The 23,017-nt window shown below is 40.4% G+C and overlaps 1 protein-coding gene across 5 annotated transcripts in view; it reads left to right on the forward strand.

The window, feature by feature from the left end:
* BICD1 (BICD cargo adaptor 1) overlaps positions 1-23,017 on the forward strand; it is a 170,959-nt gene that overhangs the window by 119,747 nt on the left and 28,195 nt on the right. For all 5 annotated transcript variants that reach the window (XM_058021974.1, XM_058021973.1, XM_058021969.1 and 2 more), the window contains exons 3-6: positions 1,159-1,311; positions 4,467-4,904; positions 11,196-12,290; positions 17,978-18,129. In XM_058021974.1, the coding sequence (XP_057877957.1) occupies positions 1,159-1,311; positions 4,467-4,904; positions 11,196-12,290; positions 17,978-18,129 (1,838 nt within the window). The remainder of the gene's footprint in view (positions 1-1,158; positions 1,312-4,466; positions 4,905-11,195; positions 12,291-17,977; positions 18,130-23,017) is intronic.

Raw genomic sequence — 23,017 nt, forward strand, 5'->3', positions numbered from 1 at the left:
TAAAGTGAAGTTTTGTTTATCCTTGAATGTGGGGATTTATCCTTCATGTACCACACAGTGAGTGGTGCAGATTGATTGATTTAGAGCTCCCTGATGAATTTCTCCTTAAACATTTCACTTTTTTTGGGTATCTGTCAGGCCAGGGGTTCCCCCCTCCACACTGGAATCTTTTACAGAAACTCATTACTGCTTCCCAGGTGTGCTCTCTCTGACATCCCAGCAGTGAGGGGACTCTGCCCCGCCAGTAAAGTCTCTCTGCTGTGGCAATGCTCAGGATCCTTCTGCAGGAAAGGAGATGTGATTGTCCATTTCTCTTAATCAGAAAAATGCAAGCTTCCCTTCAAAGCAGGGCAGGAGGTCGTTCCTCTCAACCAGCTGTGTTGATCACTGTTCTCTTCCAGCTGTGTGTTAACTCCACCTTCCTGTAGTGCCTTTTACACCGTGGTTATGCCAGCAGAGTCTTTCCAGAATAACCTGACCTTTGATGGCAAACTCAGAGCTGGAATGTGATGGAATTGATTTTTGGTGAAACTGATCCCTCATGTTCCCTCTGATAAGGCTGTCTGGGCTGTGTATGTGCTAATGGGGTAAATAAAATGGTGACCTTGTGAGTTCTGGAGTGCTGGGTGTGATCCTGCTCAGCACAGCCAGGTGTTTGTCAGGCTTTTGACAAGTGCTTCCCACCCTGTGCCTGCCTGTGAGCCTCTCTGGTGCCTGCAGATGCAAATGTGAGTGCACCTTGCTCCCTAGCAGATGTCTTTGGAGAGCAGATGTCAGTGCTCACCGCTTTTCTGTATGAATGTAAAATGCATCCTGCAGTGGAAAACAGGTGGTAATTTTATTTAAATCCTGCTGTATTGGAGAGGAATGAAACTAATGAGATATGCTACAGCCTTTCTAGGGTTTCCATTTCAATAAGCCTCTAATTTTGAAACTGTTTTAATCAGGCTTCTCTATCAGATGTTGTCATTTCTGCATTGCCAGCACCCACCTGAAATGATTGCTTGGCCTCAAGTTAATAGGTGATGGTGTTTGGATGTGCACCATTAAATCATTTCTCTTTCAGGATTAATTTCTGTTTGGCCTTTCCTGAAGGCAGTGTTCAGCATTAACGTGGCTGTGTGTGGATTGTAATGTCCTTGTGTTCTCTCCTGCCAGAATAACGAGATGGTGGAGCTGCAGAGGATACGGATGAAAGATGAGATCCGAGAGTACAAGTTCCGAGAGGCGAGGCTGCTGCAGGACTACACTGAGCTGGAAGAGGAAAACATCACTTTACAGAAACTGGTGTCCACACTGAAGCAGAATCAAGTAAGCCTGGAAAGATTCAAGGCACTGTGCTGTAAATTGTCACTATTTTCTCCAATTTCCATTATGTGATCCTGTAGAGCAGTTTGATAGGAGTTCCTTTTTATGTTTGGGGGTTTCTTTTCCAGTTGGGTTTTTGCTAATCACTTGTTCTAAAATGGTGTTAGTGCCCATTTTTGAAATATGGGCAGGCTCTTATCTCAGTTTTGAAAATTTGTGAAAAATTGGAATACTTCTTTGCAAAACTATGGAATCACAGAGGAATTATTAAAAGACAGATATTTTTACTTCATGCTTTTCCTGTCCCTCAGGAACTCAATGCCCAGCAGCCAGCTGTCCATTAAAGTGAGCAAAAGAGCTTTGGTCTCCTGTCAGAAGAGTTAACTTGTGGTGATGAAAATTAGAATATCCATGTTGGGTGGTATAACACTTCCTGCCTTTCAGATGCTGTCTAGGCCATCATAACATTGCACCTCTCCTCACCTGCCCTCAGAGGGTCACAGCTCTGCTCTGCAGCTCCTGGTTGTGTCCTGACCTATTGCCTGGTGCTCTTGGGGCTTCTGTGGAAGAGCCAGCCCTGTCACAGTTTCTGCTGGCAGCCTGGGAACAAAGCTGCCTTATTCCTGCAGGATTAAGCAGTGCTATTTCAGCTCTCTTTTACTGCTTTTTTAACTGCTTTTTTTACTGCTGCAGCACAAATGCGATTGAAACACTTAAAACAACAGAACTGTGCTGCAGGGAATACACATGTAATAGAAATGGGTGCATAATTTCCTTATTTATGAAGATGCCTAGTCCTTCACACTCCTGAAATGGAATTCACAGCAGATCATCTTTGTTGCCAGAGTTATTTACCCAGACAGCAAATTCCTCCTTTGAGGCATGGATTTTTTTCTCATTAACTTCATAAGAGACATTTTCACATTTTCAGGAAGTAAACGACTCCTTTATGGACTGTTTTAGTTTCCCCCCAAAATGAAATCTGTTTGCAGGTGTTTATATTTGTCATAATAATTCATTCTAACTTAAACCAAATGCTAACAGTCTGTGGAGAGAAAAAGCATTGTCACATTTTGAAGGGCTTTAAAAATCAGTCATTTTCCATCACAGATCCATGCACTTGTGATTCCTAAAATTACTTTAATCTACAAGATAAAATTTTAAGAGCACTTTATACTTTAATGGTTGAATTTACAAAACCATATGTTATAAATCTTGGTGCTAAAATGTCATTATCTACATCTTGGGGTTTTTTGTAGCTTTTTAGAGTCAATGAGAAGGTAACCATAGAGATATAGACCTTTAGCTTTTATGTGTATTTAAAATTGAAAAAGTGTTGGTTGTTTTGTTTGGTTTGGCTTTTTTTCATGTACTTAAGTTATAAATATAGGTACTTGATTGCATTTCACAATTTTTCCAGATGGATCTGTTTCTCCAGTAAGGAAAGATATTAAATTGCCAAATGTAGATTTGAAACTCTCATGGATTTTCCTTTTCTATTTAAGAATGCCCACTATGACTTTAGGACTTTGTTGTTTGATATGTTTCCAGTTTCTGGGTTTGAAGATTAGTGCTTTGGTTTTTGAGTTTGCCTTCCCAAAGGTTTATGAGTCAAAGACTTTTGACAGGTTGATAAATATTCTACTTCAATAGGAATGGTGCATATTTTTTTTTGCCAGAACTTTATTTTAGTTTGATTAAAAATCCATATATGTCAAGTATAATAAAATTACATACAAGGCATTAAGCTAGCAGATAGTAATGTGTTTGAACTATAAAAGGATCAACTGCAAAAAATTGGGTCTTTTTATGGAAACATGAAAATTTGGCATTTTTTCCCTCTTTCACCAAGCTATTAAATTATTTCACCTGATAATGTTATTTTTTTTTTTTCATTTTGAAATTAAGATGCAGATGACTAACACGATTAGCATTAAATAAAAAGAAACCAGCAAAGTGTCATCATTTTTACCAGGAATGCTTGTCAAGTGTAGGCATGGACCTTGACAAACAAAGCTCTTCCTTTTCATTGCTGTGGGGTTTTTCCAAGAGCAGTGAAAAGGAAGATGAGGAAGGACAGCAAAGGGGAAGCATTCTGCAGTGGGGATCTCCTGCACTGTCTAGGTATTGTTGATCAACTGGTTTTGAGCTAGGCTGGGTTTTTCCAGGTTTGGTTTCTTGTGAGGTGAAATGGAGAGGCCTGAACAAGGGAGCTGCTTGTAAAGGACAGAGAAGAAGCTGCTGTTTAGCTCTGCTCACAATGCCCATAAATACCTTGATAAAATACCACACCTTGGTGGTATTTTTAATATATATTTCTGTGGGGCAGGACAGAACAGTGAGCCCCTCCAGTGCTGCCAGGGGGTGTCACTGGGACACATTCCAGGCACTGTGGTTGGAGCAGCAGGTTCCTGTGTGCTGCAGAGGGACAGCCCTACACACTGTCCAGGGACTGTGGGGAGCTGCATGAGCTGTTTGCAGCATTCCTCTGGCAGTTTAAAAATCTCTAGCAATTTTGGGGCGTCTTAGAGTTTAAACTGACTGTACAAATAGATTCCTGTTTAATTTTTAACATTAAATGCCTCTGGGGTAATGGAGAGCCTTGTAACGTACAGAGAAGAGAGTTGAGACCCTTCTACTGGTTTTGTACCTTCCATCCATATTTTTGAACACTACCAAGATACTTGAGATCTGTGCCTCAGGGACTTTACATCCAGTAGGAACTGAGATACGAGGTCATCTTCAGAATATTTATATAAATAATATATAAATAAGATATCAGGCTATATTAACCTAAGATCTCGGAATACCATGATATACCAACATTGCTTATGGCAATTCATGGTAAATCTGCTATTACCGGGACATCTGCTAATAAACAGCCTTCTTCCCATGAAATTTCATTGCTTATCATAAGTTATTCTGAAAGAGGTTTTCTATTTCTTGAGTCTCACCTGCTGAAAAAGTGAGCACTGGAGTATGTAACAGAGAAAGCTCCACTTGCACTTTTTGCTCAGTCAGTTCTTTGCAGCAGCAGGCAATGTCTGGTCTTCCAAGCCACAGTTTCTCTAACACTTATCTCAACAGGGCTGATGAATGGCAGGTTTCCACAACTCAAGTTTTAGTATTATGAATCTTCTTTGTCTTGTCTAATTCAGGTTGAATACGAAGGCTTAAAGCATGAGATTAAACGATTTGAGGAGGAGACAGTGTTGCTTAATAGCCAGCTAGAAGATGCCATCCGGCTGAAGGAGATTGCCGAGCATCAGCTGGAGGAAGCTCTGGAAACTTTAAAAAATGAAAGAGAGCAAAAGAACAATCTGAGAAAGGAACTGGCCCAGTATATCAACCTCAATGATAGTATGTATAATAACCATATTAATATATCAGTAGATGGGTTGAAGTTTTCAGAGGATGGGGGTGAGCCCAACAATGACGACAAAATGAACGGACACATCCACGGGCCCCTGGTGAAACTCAATGGTGACTACAGAACTCCCACGAGTAGGAAAGGAGAATCTCTGCACCCCGTCTCTGACCTCTTCAGTGAGCTCAACATATCAGAGATACAGAAACTGAAGCAGCAGCTCATGCAGGTAAGGCCTGAATTTAACATTCTTGGAGTGTTCAGACACATCCTATGGACCCTCGTGCCAGTTTTGCAGTGGTGATGTTCTTGATCATGTGTGTCCATTTTCCAGACTTTGTCTTTGGTGGTTTTTTAATATCCCGGTTTTGCCAGAAATATCCCTAGTAAACATTGTAAATACCCCTTGTAAACTCTACCCCTAGAGTTTACTAGGGGTACCCCTGCATAAAAGTCAGTGTGACCTGAGCAGATATTTAGTACGAAGGGGAGAAAGGGACATAGATGCTGGGGTTACAGAAGGTTGGATACCTTTTTTCCTGCTTTCATAGTGGTGAATGTCCCTGAAATTGCAAATGAAATAAGGCATTCTTCAATATGAATAAGCTATCTGGAAAAAAACCTCATTACAATACCTGTATCTACAGATTTGATCATGGTCCCTTGCAAGTCAGAGGGAGTTTCTGCCGTTGAATTCAGCCTGAGCAAGGTTTGGCAGGCGGTCAGGGGGAACAAAAGGAGGGGAGGGCTGCTCTCCACAGCCGTGCTCCGGGAGCATGTGGCGTGTGGGCTGTCACAGAGCGCCCTTGTCCCGCTGGCAGCCCCGGCGGATGCGCGGCTGCAGGGGGTGCCGGGGGCTGGGACAGCCAGCGCTTGTTCCCTGTTCATCCAGTGCTTGTTCCCTGCTCATCCGTGCCCAGCCAGAGCAGGAGCCTGGGATGTGAGCCAGAGGAAAGCACAAGCTGGCAGCCCCAGTGTTGCCATCATCTCAGAAGGGGTGCGGTGCCACGCAGAGAGAGGGTCCTGCTGCCCAAGCTGGTGAGCATCTCGTCTGCCACAGCAGCTTGAAAGGTTTTGGCACCATCAGGGAAACGTCCAGCATCTTCTAGCTTCAGGCTTCTGAAAAGCACCTCTTCTAAAGAGGGGAAATATCAGCCCTTTACTGCTTGAAATGTGGAAGGTTGTTTGGAAGTGAAGTAGAGCAAAACCAATTTTCAATGCTTGCTAGGGAACAACAAATCCCTATGTGGTCTGTCCTGTTTCAAGAAGAGTTAATTGTTTTATTTATCTCATTGCCAAATTCACTGTGGGATGTTTTGATCTGAGCTGTGACATGGTGAACATGGATGATATCTAGTTCTTTGCACCAATAACTTTGACACAAAGCATACATCATTTGGGTGTGAAAGCTTCAAATACAGGATTTTATTTACATGACAAATTCAGTTAAACTCTTCCAATTTTAAAGCGAACAGAGTGTATATTGTAAATATATGCACCTGGAAGAACATATACATGAATATATGTAACACATACACACATATATATATATATATGTATATGTATATGTATATATATGTTATATATGTATGTATCGATGCAGGGTGACCCCAATGTAGGGAATAATGTTCTCTGACTCCAGAAGGCTGAACAATTGTTTATTAAGCTATATGATATTACACTAATACTATATTATATTAAAGAGTTACTATACTAAAGAGATACTAGAGAAAAACCTGTGACTGTCTCCAGACAGACACGATGCAGCTTTGACATAATTAGCCAATCAATCCAAACAACCATCAGCAGAATCCAATTAACAAATCATTCTTGGTAAATAATCTCCATAACACATTCCACATGTGCCAAACAACAGGAACAGCAAATAGAGGTAAGAATTGTTTCCTCTTCTTCTCTGAGCTTCTCACTGCCTTCCCCAGGAAAAATCCTGGGAGAGAGAATTGTGTCTCTCTCTGTTCAGAGAATATGCGTACCATATATATGTATGTATGCATACATATATATATTATACACAGCTTCTAATTTGATTCAGAAATACAGTGTTAAGAATTAAAAAACAGTTTCAAAAGAAACACTTTGAAGTGTTCACACTTCAAAATACACTGTTTTAAACCATAATTTACAATGAAATATATGCAATATAAATTTTGAGTGAAAGTTGCTTAGAAATTGAAAAAGAAGGGTTGCTTTGAGTATGCTTTTTCTTGATTTTATTAAATTAAGTGCTGCGAATGATGAGTTAGCAAACTTCTGCTTGAAGGATACTGCAATTGTCTTTATCTTCTCTGAGTTAAAAACTTATATCTTTTAAACAAAGAAGCAGCCTTCTCACAGTCACTAGGAACAAACTTAGGAGCCTGTAAAAGAAATTATAACTATTTTTGCTTGTAGCATTTTTTGGTGCTGGGCCCCAGCACATCTGTGCCAATGGTGGCCATCACTGTTTGGCATTTACATCCTTGTTAAAAGGTTCATGGTTTAGAAAGACACACTAGACCTCAGTGAAAGCCTGATTCCTTTAGATACCACAAAGGGTCACTGCAAATGCTGATGTTTTACAAAGTGATCTCCTTCTCTGTTGAGTTACATCAGTTCACATCACACAAATTAAATTTGGATCATACAAATTAAATGTGAAAAATTCTGCCAAAAGTTTTCTGTGTGGTAGATGTGAGACTTAATCAGGTTTTAAAGGTAAATCATCAGCAAAATTGGATTTTTTCCCTCCTCTGCAGTGTCTTTGCCATATGGTGTTCATTCAGCTGTATCTCAATATTTGGTGTGAGTGCCTCCTGTTTTTTGTGAAGGGGCTGCACTAGGACAGAGTTTCTGAAGGAACTGATCGTATATTGGGAACTATTTTGGCTATAGGACATCAGGTTCCTTTTTAGGATAAAAGTAAACTTCAGATTTGCCATTTTGTAAGGGTGTCTGGCAGATTGTTTTTGCTCCTCTATCTCATAAAGAAGACTTCACTGAAACAGCATGACAAATAGAATTCTTTCTACAGCTTTTGAATGCTGCTGTTTCATGGGCTGTGCTGGTCCTTGGAGAGATTTAATTGCACCTATTCCTGTTCCATATATATATCTGCTGTGTAACAAATGTCCTGCTGAAAAATTTCATTTTCTGAGATTTTCTTAGAAAAGCTCATGGCTTTGTGCTCTTCCTTCCTGTTTGTTGTGCAGTTGAGAAAAAGTTCTTTGTCTCATCTTTTAAGTCTAGGACTTCTTTTCTTCCCATGGTCGTGCTTTCCCTTTTTCTGAGGCCAGTATCATATTTGGAAAACTTAGATAAAATTCTCTTTAAAAAGGCAGAAAAATAAAAAGTCCCAGCAGCTCAGTTTCTGACACACTTCTTCAGCTGCCTTGTACTTTTGTGGCAAATATGCTATAGCTGAGATTCAGGGTTCTTGAGATGAGTTCTCCTGTTAATTTGTTCCAGTCTCCCCCAGGAATTGTTCACTGAAATTCTGATGTTGTTGAAAAAAAAGGAAAAGAAAAAGGTGAGGACATGAGTGGGTATGGTTAAATTGCTTTCCATAATTGCAAGCTATAGATGCAAATTGGGAAGGAAATCTCCTCAAGCTGAAATCTCTGAAGAGAAGGATTCATTGCAAAATAGGAGACAGCTACTTTTGAATTGCTTTTATTTTCATTTTAAGATGATAAAAATCCTTACTGCAGCTATCAATTCCAGTGTCAAAAAAATGCACCAACTGGGCTGAAAAATACCTGGAATTGCCATAAGTTTGCTGTGGTGGAAATAAGAATATAGTACTGTCTAGAACAGGAAATATTATTACTGCATTTGGGAACAGCAGAGTCATTAATATGCAAAAGGTGTGCTCAGGACTGAGCTGGAGCTTTGGGGTTTTTCCCTTGGCAGTAGGAGCATGTATTTATGGTTTTAAACAGAAGGGGATTAGCTTAATCCATTATTGCTGGTCCAGAATGAATAAAATTGAGAGATCTGTGTATTTCCTTTTGCTTGCTGTGCAAGTTGATATATGGGTTTTAAAAGTTTAAAATGTTTTCTTTGGAAAGAATTCTTTCTGTTTAAAATGAGTGTTTCCAGAACCCATTTATGTTCAGAAGAGAAATTATCATCAAGATCCAAATTAGCTCTGCTATAGTTTTTCTTCCTGATAGGGTATAATGGCTCAGATCAGTAGTCCTGCAGGATCAATTCTGTCTGATTAATTTAAGCAGGCACTGAATCACTGTGCTGCTTTAACACACAGGTGTTTTCTCAAAGGAAAGGCTTTATTATAATAAATATTGTTAAAAATAAATATTTATCTTTACATGGGTACAATATACAGTGAATTGGCTTCTTTGTTGTGAACATGCCCACAGTGGACCCATAGACTTTAATAATCCAACTGCCCTTGGTGTGTAATATGTGGTTCTTTATTATCACTACCATTTCTCACTATAAGGGGAGAAGATCCTTTCATTAGCCAAAAACCTGGTTTTTTTGTGCATTTGCATAGCTCACTGTACCAGCCTGAAGGAATAAATACCTTCATCTGCAGAGGGCAGTGTAGCTAACACTGAAGCCTGAGATACCAAGTGGTCACAATTGGAGTTCAGCTGAAGGTTTCTAGGGAAAGCAGACCTGGGGCAGGCAGCTTGGTGGAAAAAAAAAGAGGAAAGCTGGTGAAGAGACTCCTGCTGGGTTGGTCTCTGAGGGTCCCAGGACAGACCTGACCAGGAGATCTGTAGAAAATGGTTGTCTTAAAGATTATGCACTTGGCGAAAGGGAAGTTTACCCTATTTTGATTTTTATGTACTGGAGTGGGCTGATATGGGGGCTAAGCAGCAATGAGGTTGGTAGACATACTGAGGGAATGAAAAATGGAGGAGGATACCAAAATACTTGTGGTTCTTGGCTGTCCTCTTCTGCACTGATGAAGTGCCGAAAGTGGAACACTTATATCTAAAGAGAGTAACTCTTCCTGGATCATAAAATAATTATGTTTGGCACTTTTTTTAATTCTTAAGGCATCAGGCCCCTGTATACAATAAAAGTAGGATTTTTTTTAGATGTTTTATCATGGCTTCTATTTTTATTTGTACATTTCTGCCTGCAATTGATTGCAGATCCTAGTGGAGGCCATGTTTTGAGAGCTTGTCTGTGAAACCAAGGGATCACTGTGTGCTCCAGTGTCTTAGTGCTTCTGAGCACCAGCCATGGCTCAAAAGCCTGGTTAAGAGGAAAACAAGAGTTTGAAGCACTGCTCAGAACATTTTGTGAGATGATATTAATACCTTCTTGGTTTCTCAAAGGCTTTTCTTTTCCTTTACTAAGATTTGTGGTGGCTAATTTGATTCTTTTCCACATACTACTGATAGGAAAGGAAAGTTTGTGTTTGCTTTATTTTTTTTAAGGTTTCTTCATAACTGAAAACTTTAAATTCTCAGAATTAATAATTGCAGCACTTATGAAGGGAAGTGCCATTTTCACTGCATGTGCTGAGATACTGCAACAGGGGGAGAGAAGATCAGTAAACCTGGTAGGATCAGGGTCTTATTGTAGAATTCAGGACAAGAAGAAGGATCTTATCTCTATTCCTCTGCTTCCCAATTAACTCCTCAGAACAGGAAAAAGTTGGAGCATTACACTTTAAACTTGGAAGTCTTTCAGGGGTGTTATGATGAGTAGCAAATACCTGAGCAGATCAAACTTGTAAGTTTGTGTTGTTCACTTGCTTTAACATTGCTGTGCATTAAAACTTCTAGAGGTGTCCTTCATGATGTCTTCTGTTGTTCAGTGTCCAATTTTCTATGTGGATATTTGGTAAGAAACTTACTAGGTCACAACCCGTGGGTTGTTAGTTACACTACAAGTCCTACATTTTCTGGCTTGAATTTAAACAGATGGATTTTGGTTACAGATAAGTGCTGGGGATGGACAGTCCTGGGAGTTGCCTGTGCTCGGTGTTAACTGTGTGATCTGTGCTACATTTCCACAAGATTGGTTATTCAATCTGTGGAAATGTACACAGCTAGTTTTTTACTGCATTTGCCTTAATGAAAGTGTGCAGCAGTTCAAAGATATAAATGAATATTGTGAAAGATTGGTAGAACTGTTAAAGGGAAATATAAATTCAAGCTCTATTGAGAAATGTCTTAGAGCTGACAGTGATGCAGTTTCTGTGTTCAGGGAACATATGTCCTAATAAATCCTGTATCATCACTCTAGCTGATGAGACAGTGCTTGGGCACTTGGTAATTCTTCAGTGGGCAAAATATAAAATTGTGATCTAATGGTATTGGAAGTTGTAACAGAGCTTGGAACTTCCTAAACCTCTGAGAGTTACAGAGAGGTGCTCTATAAATTAATTTTGGGGTTTAGGTGTACATGGCTAAAGGCTCTCAGAAGCCCTCAAGCTGCAGGCAGTGGTGGGGTAGAAGAGGTGACCGGGACTGCATGGGTTTGGTGCTCAGCATGGGTGGGATGAGATCCTGGGTTTCTCACTGTGACTCTGTTGCAGGTGGAGAGGGAGAAGGCCATTCTCCTGGCCAATCTCCAGGAGTCTCAGACACAGCTGGAGCACACCAAGGGAGCCCTGACAGAGCAGCACGAGCGTGTGCACAGGCTCACGGAGCACGTCAACGCCATGAGGGGCCTGCAGAGCAACAAGGAGCTGAAGGTTGAGCTTGACTGTGAGAAGGGCCGAGATTCCGGCGAGGAGGCGCACGACTACGAGGTGGACATCAACGGCTTGGAGATCCTGGAATGTAAATACAAAGTAGCTGTTACTGAGGTGATAGACCTTAAAGCAGAAATCAAAGCCTTAAAGGAGAAATATAATAAGTATGTGGAAAACTACACTGAAGAGAAGGCCAAGTATGAGAGCAGAATCCAGACGTATGACGAGCAGGTGACAAGCCTGGAGAAGTCGACCAAGGAAAGCCAGGAAAAAATGGTGCACATGGAGAAGGAGTTACAAAGGATGACAAGCATAGCAAACGAAAACCACAATACCCTTAACACTGCCCAGGATGAGCTGGTGACGTTTAGTGAGGAGCTGGCTCAGCTCTACCACCACGTCTGCCTGTGCAACAACGAGACGCCCAACAGGGTCATGTTGGACTATTACAGGCAGAGCAGGGTCACCCGCAGCGGGAGCCTCAAGGGGCCCGATGACCCTCGAGGTCTCCTTTCCCCACGACTGGCCAGGCGGGGGGTGGCATCACCCGTCGAAGCCAGGACCCCGACCGAGCAGGTGACGAAGGAGGCCGCAGAGCCCGGCAAGGAGCAGAGCCCCACAAAAACACCTTCCATTTCTCCTGTCATCACAGCCCCTCCTTCCTCCCCCGTCTCTGACACCAGTGACATCCGCAAGGAGCCTATGAACATCTACAACCTCAATGCCATAATAAGGGACCAAATCAAGCACTTGCAGAAGGCTGTGGACCGGTCGCTGCAGCTGTCGCGCCAGCGGGCCGCGGCCCGCGAGCTGGCGCCCATGATCGACAAGGACAAGGAGGCCTTAATGGAGGAGATCCTGAAGCTCAAGTCGCTCCTGAGTACAAAGAGAGAGCAGATCGCGACCTTGAGGGCGGTGCTGAAGGCCAACAAGCAGGTAAGGGGCTCCTAAAGCACTCAGGAAAGTCAGTTATTTATACAGATCACTTACAAGCTTTCACAGGGGTGTTTTGGAGGAGAGGTTTTACTCACAGGTTATTTAGCCTCTCACTCAGTCACAGCAAGGGCACACCATCCTTCCCTCCCCTCCCAGTCTCTTCTTTAAACACTTCAGTTCTGCTTTTCTCAGCACCCACCATTCACTCATCAGAGGTGTAGGCAGGGACCGCCAGAGGTGTAAGCAGGGACCAGCCCAGGCATGTTGCTGGTATTATCACAAACTGTTGGTTGGAAAACAAAATAGAAAACCCATGAAGAGGCTGTCAGTGGTATACTCTTCTATTTAGGAAAATAAAAATCTTCAGGGAATTATTTTGAGTGGTTTTTTTCAAATTTTAAGAGGAATTCATCCAGCCACTTTATTTTTGATGTTTCACCAATGAAAAGAAGCCAAAAATTGTAGTACTTGATATTAAATCCATCTTGATAAGAAATCCATCTCATTGCTATGTTTTTCAAGAGTGCTGTCAATTTTTCTTTGCATAGTATACCTCCCAAGCCCTTGGCATCCATTAGATTCCAGGTTTGAAAACACTGTAAAAAAATCTAAATTTAAACACGCAAATAGTTTTATTTATTTTGATGCATTTCCTTTTGCTCAGAATTAAATCTGAGTGCAGAAGGCTGCAGTGGCAGTGGTTTCATTCTAAGTTGCCTGGCACTTTCCCCATCTCAAAACAGTGCAGGGATCACCACATGGGGGCTTGAATCCTGGTTAACAGCTTGGCACTCTGTTAGCTGCTGACAGCGATGGGATTTCAGTGTTAAAATTCCCAATAGTCAACTATTCTGAAGTTACACCAATCAATTAAACTTGAAATTGTATCTGTAACTGCAAAGGATACTGGGGATTTTTAAATTGCAGCAATATTTCAACATACATTGAGTCTTTTATAGCATTTCCCCTTCTCCCTGATACAACACATGTTAAATATTAAGTCAAGCAATTAAATACCATCTCTAGCTAAGAAATAATAGCTCTAAGCAATTATATGTAGATTTTACATGTAATTAAAATGTAATTTAGATGGAATTGATGTATGTGGGTGTACATTCTGTGATTCCAAATTAAAGATTTTTCCCATTAGCATAGAGCTATCATTTATTTTTTGCTGCTACCAGAAGATCTGTCTCAGTCTCTCTCTTTTATTGGTGTCAGAAATAATGCATTATCCTAAGGCATGCTCACTGAAATGGAAAAGATAGATTAACTGACTAAGGAGCTGCTATTAACTAATCTTTTATTTATTAGCTAGCAGCATAGATATTGGTAACTGTAAAACTTGGTACAGAAATTTGCAATACTTGTCCATGCAAGCCTGATATCAGCTTCCTCAAACTTTCGAGCTAAAAGACAATAATGTAAAGATAAGGAGAAATTTAATGTTGGAGAGGGGAAGAGTTGTTCATTATGTGCCAGCCTCAAGTGGTGGGTGTATCCCAGAACCCAAATTCATGTTTTGATTCATGTTCAAAAAATCAGGAGTTAAGATTTATTCTTTTGAGGTCCTCCCCTTCAAAAGAGTAAGTTTCTAAGCAGCAAAAGACTGGGGATTCTTTTCCCTTCCTTAGGTCTGGTCTTTTGGACTGTTCTTAAGTGAAAAATCATCCTTAACTAGGGAAGCACAGTTGCTATGTAGTGTTGGTCAGTAGTATTTGCATATAAGCATTTTTATTTTATTAATAAATATTATTTATAAGTATTATTTTATTTTCACAAAGCTCTTGCAGGAAAAAGAGAGCAAGGTTTGGTGTAAGAAAATGCAAACTTAAGTCCATGAAAATGGATCATTAAATCAATAGCTCAAGAAAGCAAGGCACGTAGATCTTGCTGGCTTGCTTGCTTACCTTTTCTTGATTTATGTATCCATTTGTTCATAGCCCAAATTACTGTGTCTGCACCTGATTGGTGGAATAAACATTAACAAGTAGCATAAATGGGAAAGTGAAATCAAATTAATGATGCCGTAATTTTTGGGACTGGTTCAATAATGGGTTTGATTTTGATTTCTAATCAGAAAGCAAAGCTGCCTATGAGGGAAATTTAATACCCTGAAGTTCTGATGGAAAGCTGATCAGTTGTTTTCATAGGTAAATAGTTCAATGAGGCAGAATTGAGTCAGCAAGACCTTCATGTCTGCATTAGCTATTAACTGTAGTGTCTGCAGCTTCCATGACTGAAATACCCATGAAAGTCTTTCAGAAAAAATACCTTGATAACCCAGACATACAAAATTTTATCTATAAACTAATGCTGATACTATATGGACAGAACACAGGAGAATTTCTGCTGTGAAAGAGAGGCTTGATGAAAAGTCAAGGTACAACTTCTGCTCTAAAAATACAGGCTAGTTTTCTGCTTTTTGTGTGACATAAAAATCTTACCAGTGTAGGATTATTTAGTATTTATTAACAATTATTTTAAATGGGCTGCTTCTCACACTGCTGATAAAAAGTAAATGGGATACAAAGCTGTCTTAGAAAATGAGGTTTGTTCACAGATTTCAGGATGAAGATGGCAATCTTTGGGCTGAGTTTAGGCAAACCTCTCTTCTGTAAGGATACAGAGGAAGGTGGAAAAGAACTGTTAGTTGTGCCAGTGCTTGAGGTCCTGGGCTCAGGTGTGTGCTGACCTCAGCCTATTCACCTCCAGGGCTGGGCTTTGGGGCTGGGGACCTGAGCTACTCGTGTCCCCAGCTCTCATTTCCTCACTGATATTTCACACCCTGCTGGAGTCCAGGCCTTGGAGCTCTCTGCTCCCTCCTGGCATTGCTGTCAATTCCAGGTGACTTCTTCTCCACAGTAAATGCACAGTGAGCCATCAATTCCAGGTGACTTCTGCTCCACAGTAAATGCACAGTGAGCCATCAGTCTCAATCCCATGTCTGCAGGTGCCTGGCTGGGAGCCTGGGTGCTTCGCTTGCCCAGTTCCTCAGCATGACTGGTCTGACAAGACAGTGTCATGAGCACCTCTGGTGTCTTATTGGATTATTTACTTCACTGAAGAATAGTCATGCATTTTTTCTGTGTTTTCATCTTTTTTCTTGTGCTCCCATCTACTTGCGTGTTGTGAGATTGTATTTTTATGTGGAAAAAATTCTCTGATTTTCTGATTCAATTTTTTTCCTTTAACTGCAGCTTTAAAATTGCCAGGTCCTGGCACCTGCTTCATTGTGGCTCCCACTACTTGGAAATGAAGGCTTTTATTTGTCCCATCCTTCCTTTCAGAGAATGCTCTGTATACACTATTCTAGATTACCAAAATCTAGGTTATGCTATGGAACTGGCACTGGGCATAACCAGGCATATGGGTACAATTTTGGGGATTGACTGAGATAGAGAACAAATAGAAATAATTTCAACAAGAGCTGGCACTGGAGGAGGAGTAACTTGAAGCTGTGTCTTCAGTTCATTTTGTCCCTGTTAGTTTGGCACAGTGTGACAGTCCAGCTGAGGTGACCAGGCACTCTGATAGATGGAGGCTGAGTTCCTCTTCTGCCCCTGTCTCCCTCTCCATTACACATTCAGCCTTCAGAGTGTTCTCAGAATTCAGGCAATTTTCCTGTCTCTTCAGGCTCCCCAAATTTCCAAGAGAAGCTTCCTCAGCTTGTGCTCCCCTTCTTTCTTTTGCAACTAAATCCACTTTTTTCTTATAGTTTTTTTCGTTTGTTTTTTTGGGGTTTTTTTTGTTTATTTAATTTGCTTCTCTAGCAGAGTCCTTGTGCCCATTTCCCATTTGTTCTTCACTTAGGAGATTTTCAGGAGGGAGATCCTCAGCAGCTTGGCTGGTGCAAGGAGAGACATGAAGTATTTCCCATAGGATTTGAAACTTATGCTTTGTTTTTTCTATGTTGTTTTATAGGAAACTTTATTAGGAAGAAAAAAATGTTTGAAGATTTGACTCAGTCCTTCCTTCCTCTGTTACTTTTATTCACCAAGTAAACTATATTTCATCCTTTAGTGTTGCACATCCATTAACTTACCCTGACATCCAAACTAAATCATGGGGATCATGGTCTGTCTGATCATTGTGCACAGTTTCAGTGATGTGTAAATTAATGTAATTTATGAGTGCACATTTTGGTCACAACTGAAAACAGATAAAAAGCTGATTATTTCTGCTTTATCCTGCCAAGACATAAGCTGGTGTCCACCATTCTACACTGCACCAAAGCATATATCAGCAAGGCTGAAAAAAGCAGAATTGATTTAAATAGATCCCTAAGTGATTGATAATTTTAACATGTATTGCTGATGATTTCAAATCTGGATTGGAAAAACACATCTATTTAAAATGATAGGTGGTTACTACTGCCCTTTAAAAATCTGCTCTCTTATTGTAAATTGGTGTGAAAGGAAGAAAATATTATTGGTGAGTAATGCAATTTAAAAATTAATTATTTTAACATTGTTATTTAACAAGACACAAGTGAATAAAGTTGTAATTTATAGGAGATTCTAATGTGCCCTTTTGTTAAGAGACATCGTTAGTGAGAAATGTATTGAGTTTTGGAAAACTGGGTTTGAAATAGGTTTCCAGCTGGTTGGTCATTACCATCTTTTGTCCTGTTCTCTTGCTAGTTGCTCCAACCTAATGTTCTTCTAACCTTCTCTCCCGTGGTGCTGGCTCAAGAGCCCATAAGATCAACAGAGGAAATTGATTGCCTGTATGAATTGCTGCAACATATTATGCACTAAATGAAGTGCAAAAAACAACCATAACACCCTCTAAATAAATGTAAAAGGAAGCAAATTTTTCTTCATTTCATTCAAAGGCAATATTTTTAAATGTCTCAAGCAGCAGCAGGTATAAAGCCTCTATAAAACTATATATTTTGAATAAATTCAAAATTATACTAAATTCATAAGTAATGCAGAATGTTCAAGTCTTGCAGATATAAGACAAATGTAACTATTAAAAACAGTACAATAGTAAATTAAAGGCATTTAATGGATGAAATTGAAAACAGAAAGAAGGGAGCAGCAAAAATTTAGGAATGGGACAAATACAAAGCTTTGCTTTCCTGTTAAATGAAAACTGTAATTTACACTTTTTTTTTTAGTGGTTAAAACTGCTGAAATAATGCTGGTTTGCACAGCAGTGAACATTGCCAGTTTTCAGGCATAAATCAAGCTGCCAGATCCTGGCCATCCCTGTGCCCAAGGAAAGCCTCAGCCAGCAGGAGGCTTGAGGCCAAACACGGTGATTCACAACTTGGCTGCAGAGGCTGAGCCTCATGTGCTCTGTGTCCTGTTTGCAAAGTGCCAGGGGACACACTTGGGTGTTTATTGCAGCTCAAACAAGGTGGCAGCAGCTCCTGTAGTAACTTTACTCCCTTGCCTGAGCCCTCCACATAGAGCTGTATCTTTTTGCAGAGATACTTGAGGTGCTGAGTTGTTGCCAGTTGCCATTGAAATGGGCTTTGTCCTTTCAGCTGCTTTCTCCTTTTCCTGCTTTCATGGAGTACAACTTAAAAGAAGAAGTTAAACTGTGCAGTCCAGTGAAGATCAGGTTTAATTTCTTTTACTTGTGAATGAAGGACATCAAACCCAAAATCAGGCATGGGATTTTAGCTGTTCTCAGATCTTTGTCTCATAAGGACATATCCTTGTTTTTGTTTTCAGACAGCTGAAGTGGCACTGGCCAATTTGAAGAACAAATATGAAAATGAAAAAGCAATGGTGACTGAGACCATGACCAAGCTACGGAACGAACTAAAGGCTCTGAAGGAAGATGCAGCAACCTTCTCATCCTTGAGAGCAATGTTTGCAACCAGGTAAGGGAAAGGTGTCACCACCTGGCTCAGCACTGCAAACGTGTGTGCTATGTGAGAACACACTTTGCTGTGCATGTTGGGTGCTTAGGAGGATAGAGAAATTATTTTCTGCGTGGTCAGGGGTTTCTTGGATGAAGGTGAATGAGTCCTAGAATGCACACTGTGCAGAACTTGCAGGCTTTCAAGTGCTGCTGAGACGTGTGTCTTGGAGAATAAAGCTGAAGAATAGCAATGTCAATACAACCTTGAGTAAAGTGTTATAAATGGCAGTATATAGCTACAGAATATTTGCATTTATAGGGTTTTTTAAAGTGGAAATCAAATAGAGGATTTATGTGGCTGATTTTCCCATTCAGAAGTACGCAGTGATTCTGTCGTGTAAAGCTATCGTATGGTTAATGATGATCTTCAGAACCCCACATTTTCATTACAGTGAGATTTATTACTTACCAGTTGTAAAATCTATTTAATCAACCAACCTATGCTGTAATCCAGTGCTAATAATTGTAAGGCTACTGTAATTTCCCACTCCAGCATAAATTCTTATTTTCTTCCACTGTGATACTCAATTTATTATCTTCTCCTTCACAGGATAAAAGCTTCACTTACCTTCTGTAACATAGTTCCTGCTGGCAGGACACTAATTAATCAACTTTCATCTTTCCTTCTCTCACATCTTCTTCAGAAGACCTTTTGGTTTTACACAGAATCACAGAATCAACTAGGTTGGAAAATACTTCTGAGATTGAGTCCAGCCTATGACCCAACACCACCTGTGATCCAGACCATGGCACTGAGTCAAGTCCAGGCTTTCCTTAAACACCCCCAGGGATGTGACTGCACCACGTCCCTGGGCAGTTCACTTCAATGTCTGATAGCCCTTTTTGTGAAGAAATTCTTTCTAATGACCACCTAGACCTCCCCTGGCACAGCTTAAGCCTGTGTCTTTTCATCTTAGCTGGTTTTTAAAAGGTTACCTAAAAATCTTTTGTTTTTTAAGCTCCAGCTTTTTCTTCAATAAATTCTTATTTTGGAAATACAAAAAGACTTTTTCCCCCCTCTTCTGATCAAACACAGTTCAGATTTCTTGTTTGTGCTTTAGTCCATAAGTGATAAGACATCTTTGTGCCTTCAGCCAACATCTCTTCAGTGCTGCTGGCAGTGACATCTCACCACTTCAGCCTTCTAAGGTGCTTTTTTGCTTAGTGACAGTGGCAGCAGCAGCTGGGAGAAGTGGGAAGGAAGGAGAAAAGGGGCATTTATATGTCGTGACATTGGTGCTGTGTACAAATTCATCATAGGTCCTTCGCCAGAGGAGCGCGTGTAGCGACATAATGGAAACGAAGACCCAGCTCAGCAGGTGGTGTGAACCAAGGTAGCCTCATTGATTTCATTGGCATCTAAAGGCTTTCTTCCACAAAGGAGAGTTGTGTGTGTGTGTTGGAAATGCATGTGTTTACCTTTCTATGCAAACTCCTTGCTCTAGGAGATGCAGGAATGTTCTAACTCTGGAAGAGCTTATGGAAGGCAGGTAACTCTGGAGCAGAGGAGTGACATCGTGAGCATAAAGCAAAACAAGGGTCTTGAATGGGCCATAAATCATCAACATATGAGGTAAAAGTGGTTTTCAAAGCTTTAGAGGGAATGTTAGATTGTTGGTGTACTGAATGCTCCTTACTCAATTAGGGCATCCTGAGTGCAGACTTTGGTTGGGTTCAAGGCATATCCTGGAGCTGATGGGAGGCAGCAGCATCCCCTCCATGAGAATTAGGCTTCAGTGATGCCACTCATCCAGGTGTCTTATCTAGATGCCTTGTGTGTAGGATGTAAAGAAACTTCTGTTCCTCTTCCATGAGCTATAAAAGGAGTCTGTGTGACCTGCTGAGTTACACATTTTTAGTTTAAAAATTTCCAGTGTTAGTAAGGATAAATCTCACCCAAAGAATTTACTGCTGTTGGTAAACTCCATGTAGTAGTGAATAAACACTCAATGTATGGCTTATGGGACATATCCCTGCCCTTGACATCCTAAGTTTTTGCCCAGTATTCTCTGAGCACAGTTATAAAAAATGATTCACTACAAGGTCTTCCACATCATTATACTCCTATAGATTTTTCTGTTGTAAAATATTCATTTTTCTTCCCTAGCATGGAGTTTAATGGCCTTTATAATTAAATCAATCTTTCTAAATGGTCAAATCATTGACTCATTCCAAATAGTCCATTTGGAAGAGCATTTGTTTAAATGACAGAGAGTTGATATATTCTACAAGTCTTTTGAAGAGGAGAAATCTGTTTGAAAATACAAGGCTCTAAGAATTTTGTGCAGTTAACATTAGATGCAGTAGCAGCCCTCAGCATAAAAAAGCAATTGTTTAGTCTTTAGTTGAATAAAACAGTGGTTTCCATGGTTATAGTGCATCACATGGTACTTACTCCTGAATTTGTACCATAGGGAGATCATCCTTCTGATAGCAGAATTGTATTATAGATCTGAAAATGGTTCCTTACACTGTTTGATAGAACAATATCCTTTCTCTTTCCATAAAGCATCACTTTGGCCCCCAGGTGGATGTTCATCTGGTGCTGTATGGAACTGTGTGTTTCCTTCCTCAAATACACCAGATAAAGGTCATAGCACACGTCCTAAGGAGAGCACAGCACTTCTGTTTCTGGTCTGAGCAGCAAAGTTGACACTTTCCTCCAAAGCTCCCCTGTGCAGAAAGCAGGAGCCTTCTTTTCTGTGTTTTTCCTCACACTTGTTCATCCTTCACTCCTTAAGCTCTTTTTGCAGTTCTTTGTCTCAAAAGTCTTTCTGTCCTGCTTGTCACTGTACTTTTGCCCTTTTTCCTTCTGGAGCAGCTTATTTGACCCAAAAATCTCTGAGATTCTGATCTCTACAGCTTCTTCCTTCCCTTTTCATTAGCTGTGTATCCCTTTTCTGGGATTTATGTGCTTCAGACCTGTCAAGAATATTTCCTGGAACGCCTCTCTTAAAAAAAGAAAGCTACAGCATATAAACCACTTTTGTGGGATTCAAGAGGTTGGCAAAACAGAGCTGAAGTTTCTGTTAGATGCCAGTGCCATGTGCAGCCTTTAACCTGCTTATTTTGTCATGGGCTGCTTCTGGTATTCCCAGAGAAAATGAGGAATTCCCAAAGAAGCCTTTCCTGCCTCTCCTGTTGTTTCCCCTCACTCTCACCCTGAGTTCTGACCCAGGGTAAGGGTGGTCTGTGTTTGTGAAGTGACGAGCAGCACTCATCCAGAGGAACAATAAATAATTATTTAAAATATTAGTTTTCCAATCTAGAGTAGGTGTTGTCCTGAGAGAGGAAGTCCTGAGCTGAAGGAGAGAAGGAACTACTTTTGAACAGGATCCTTAAGCTATTCAGGAAGCAAAATACACTGACTCCCTACACTGCTTGCTTTGCCAGCCTAAACTGAGATGTGTGATTGGAGAGAGCAGGAAATATTGCCATAGTCCTGACACTGCATGCATGGATTTTATTCTTTATCCATCAAAATATTTTCTTATGATAATTTTAAAAGAAAAATGTGTGCTGAACAGACTGAGTAGGAAGATTGAACAGATCCTGGAGCTGAGAAAACATTTTTGAACAGAAGAGAATTATGATTATCTAGTTAGAGCAGGGACCTGTCACTGTCAGTGTCACTGGGTTTTAGCTCAAGCTCTGCTATGATTTATGTTACCTAAATTACACATAAGCCTGATTTGGTATTTGGTTTATGTTCCTAGACGAGAGGGATAGATGGAACCAGAAATCCCTTAAAATCCTATATAAGCTTCTTGGATCAGTTCATAAAAAATAAGTGGGCTTATGTGTCTGTCTGCTTTCATTCTGAGATGAGAGGAATGAAAAATAGGTGAAACCTTGACTATTGCTCTAAGTACACCAGCAGACAGCGAGAAAACAGTGCTGCTTATTTAATAGTGGCTTGCAGCTTACAACCTGTCTTGGGGCAAGAGGGAAACTGAGGAGAGTTCTGATTCAGGAGGACATAACCTGACTTTTGCTATCACTATTTGAACTCTCCTGAAACCCATTCAGAGCCCTGGAGTATCCTGCAGCCCTGCAATGGTCTCTGCTGTGCCAGAAGTCCTCTTTCCTAGGAGCTCTTTACCCTTTTCTCTTAGGAGATCATTAACCTTTATCTTGCTTTTGTGAGACTTGATGAATGTTTATCAAATGTGTGGGTGAAAGGCAATATAGATGTGTGCAATGCTTTTTTATTTTTTAATTGGAAACACTTCTCCTTTTATCCCACACTTGCACATAGCTGGGAATATCTCAGTGAAAGGAAAAGCTATGGCTGGAGGCAGTTCTTACCTCCCACTACACAGAGTAACCTTCTCTGCTGCCAAATTGCAGGAGATCTGAGGCTGTTAATTCAGCAGAAGTTAATAGAGGCTTCTACTTGCATGATTTAGGTTTAACCTTTCTTTTAAACTTACTAAAAAAAAAAAAAAAAGTGGGCTTGCTCTGGAAAATGTATTAATGAGATTGGTTTTGTTTGAACAACAGCTAATAGCATCTAGTATATGCAGATTTCTCAAGAGAGCTTGATATAGTTTATAGCAAGTTCATCTAAGACTGCATTAGTAATATCTACCTTCATGGCACATGTTTCTTAACTGTTCACTTGGACTGTTTTACAAATCAGATGTGCAAATACCAAAAACATCTTCTAATACCTGAGAAAAATCAAACTTTTTCCAAAATCAAAATTGATGTATTGGCATATTAATGGAAGGCAATTCATTCCTCTAGTGGCAGTGTGCCACAGGAGTTGCTGCAGGTGTTGCAGCTAAAAATTTTCAACAGGAAACATGTTTGGGAACAATTGAGGTCTCTTGGACAAAGAGGAA

The sequence above is a fragment of the Melospiza georgiana genome, chromosome 4 (genome assembly GCF_028018845.1).
Source record: "Melospiza georgiana isolate bMelGeo1 chromosome 4, bMelGeo1.pri, whole genome shotgun sequence".
NCBI classification, from domain to species: domain Eukaryota; kingdom Metazoa; phylum Chordata; class Aves; order Passeriformes; family Passerellidae; genus Melospiza; species Melospiza georgiana.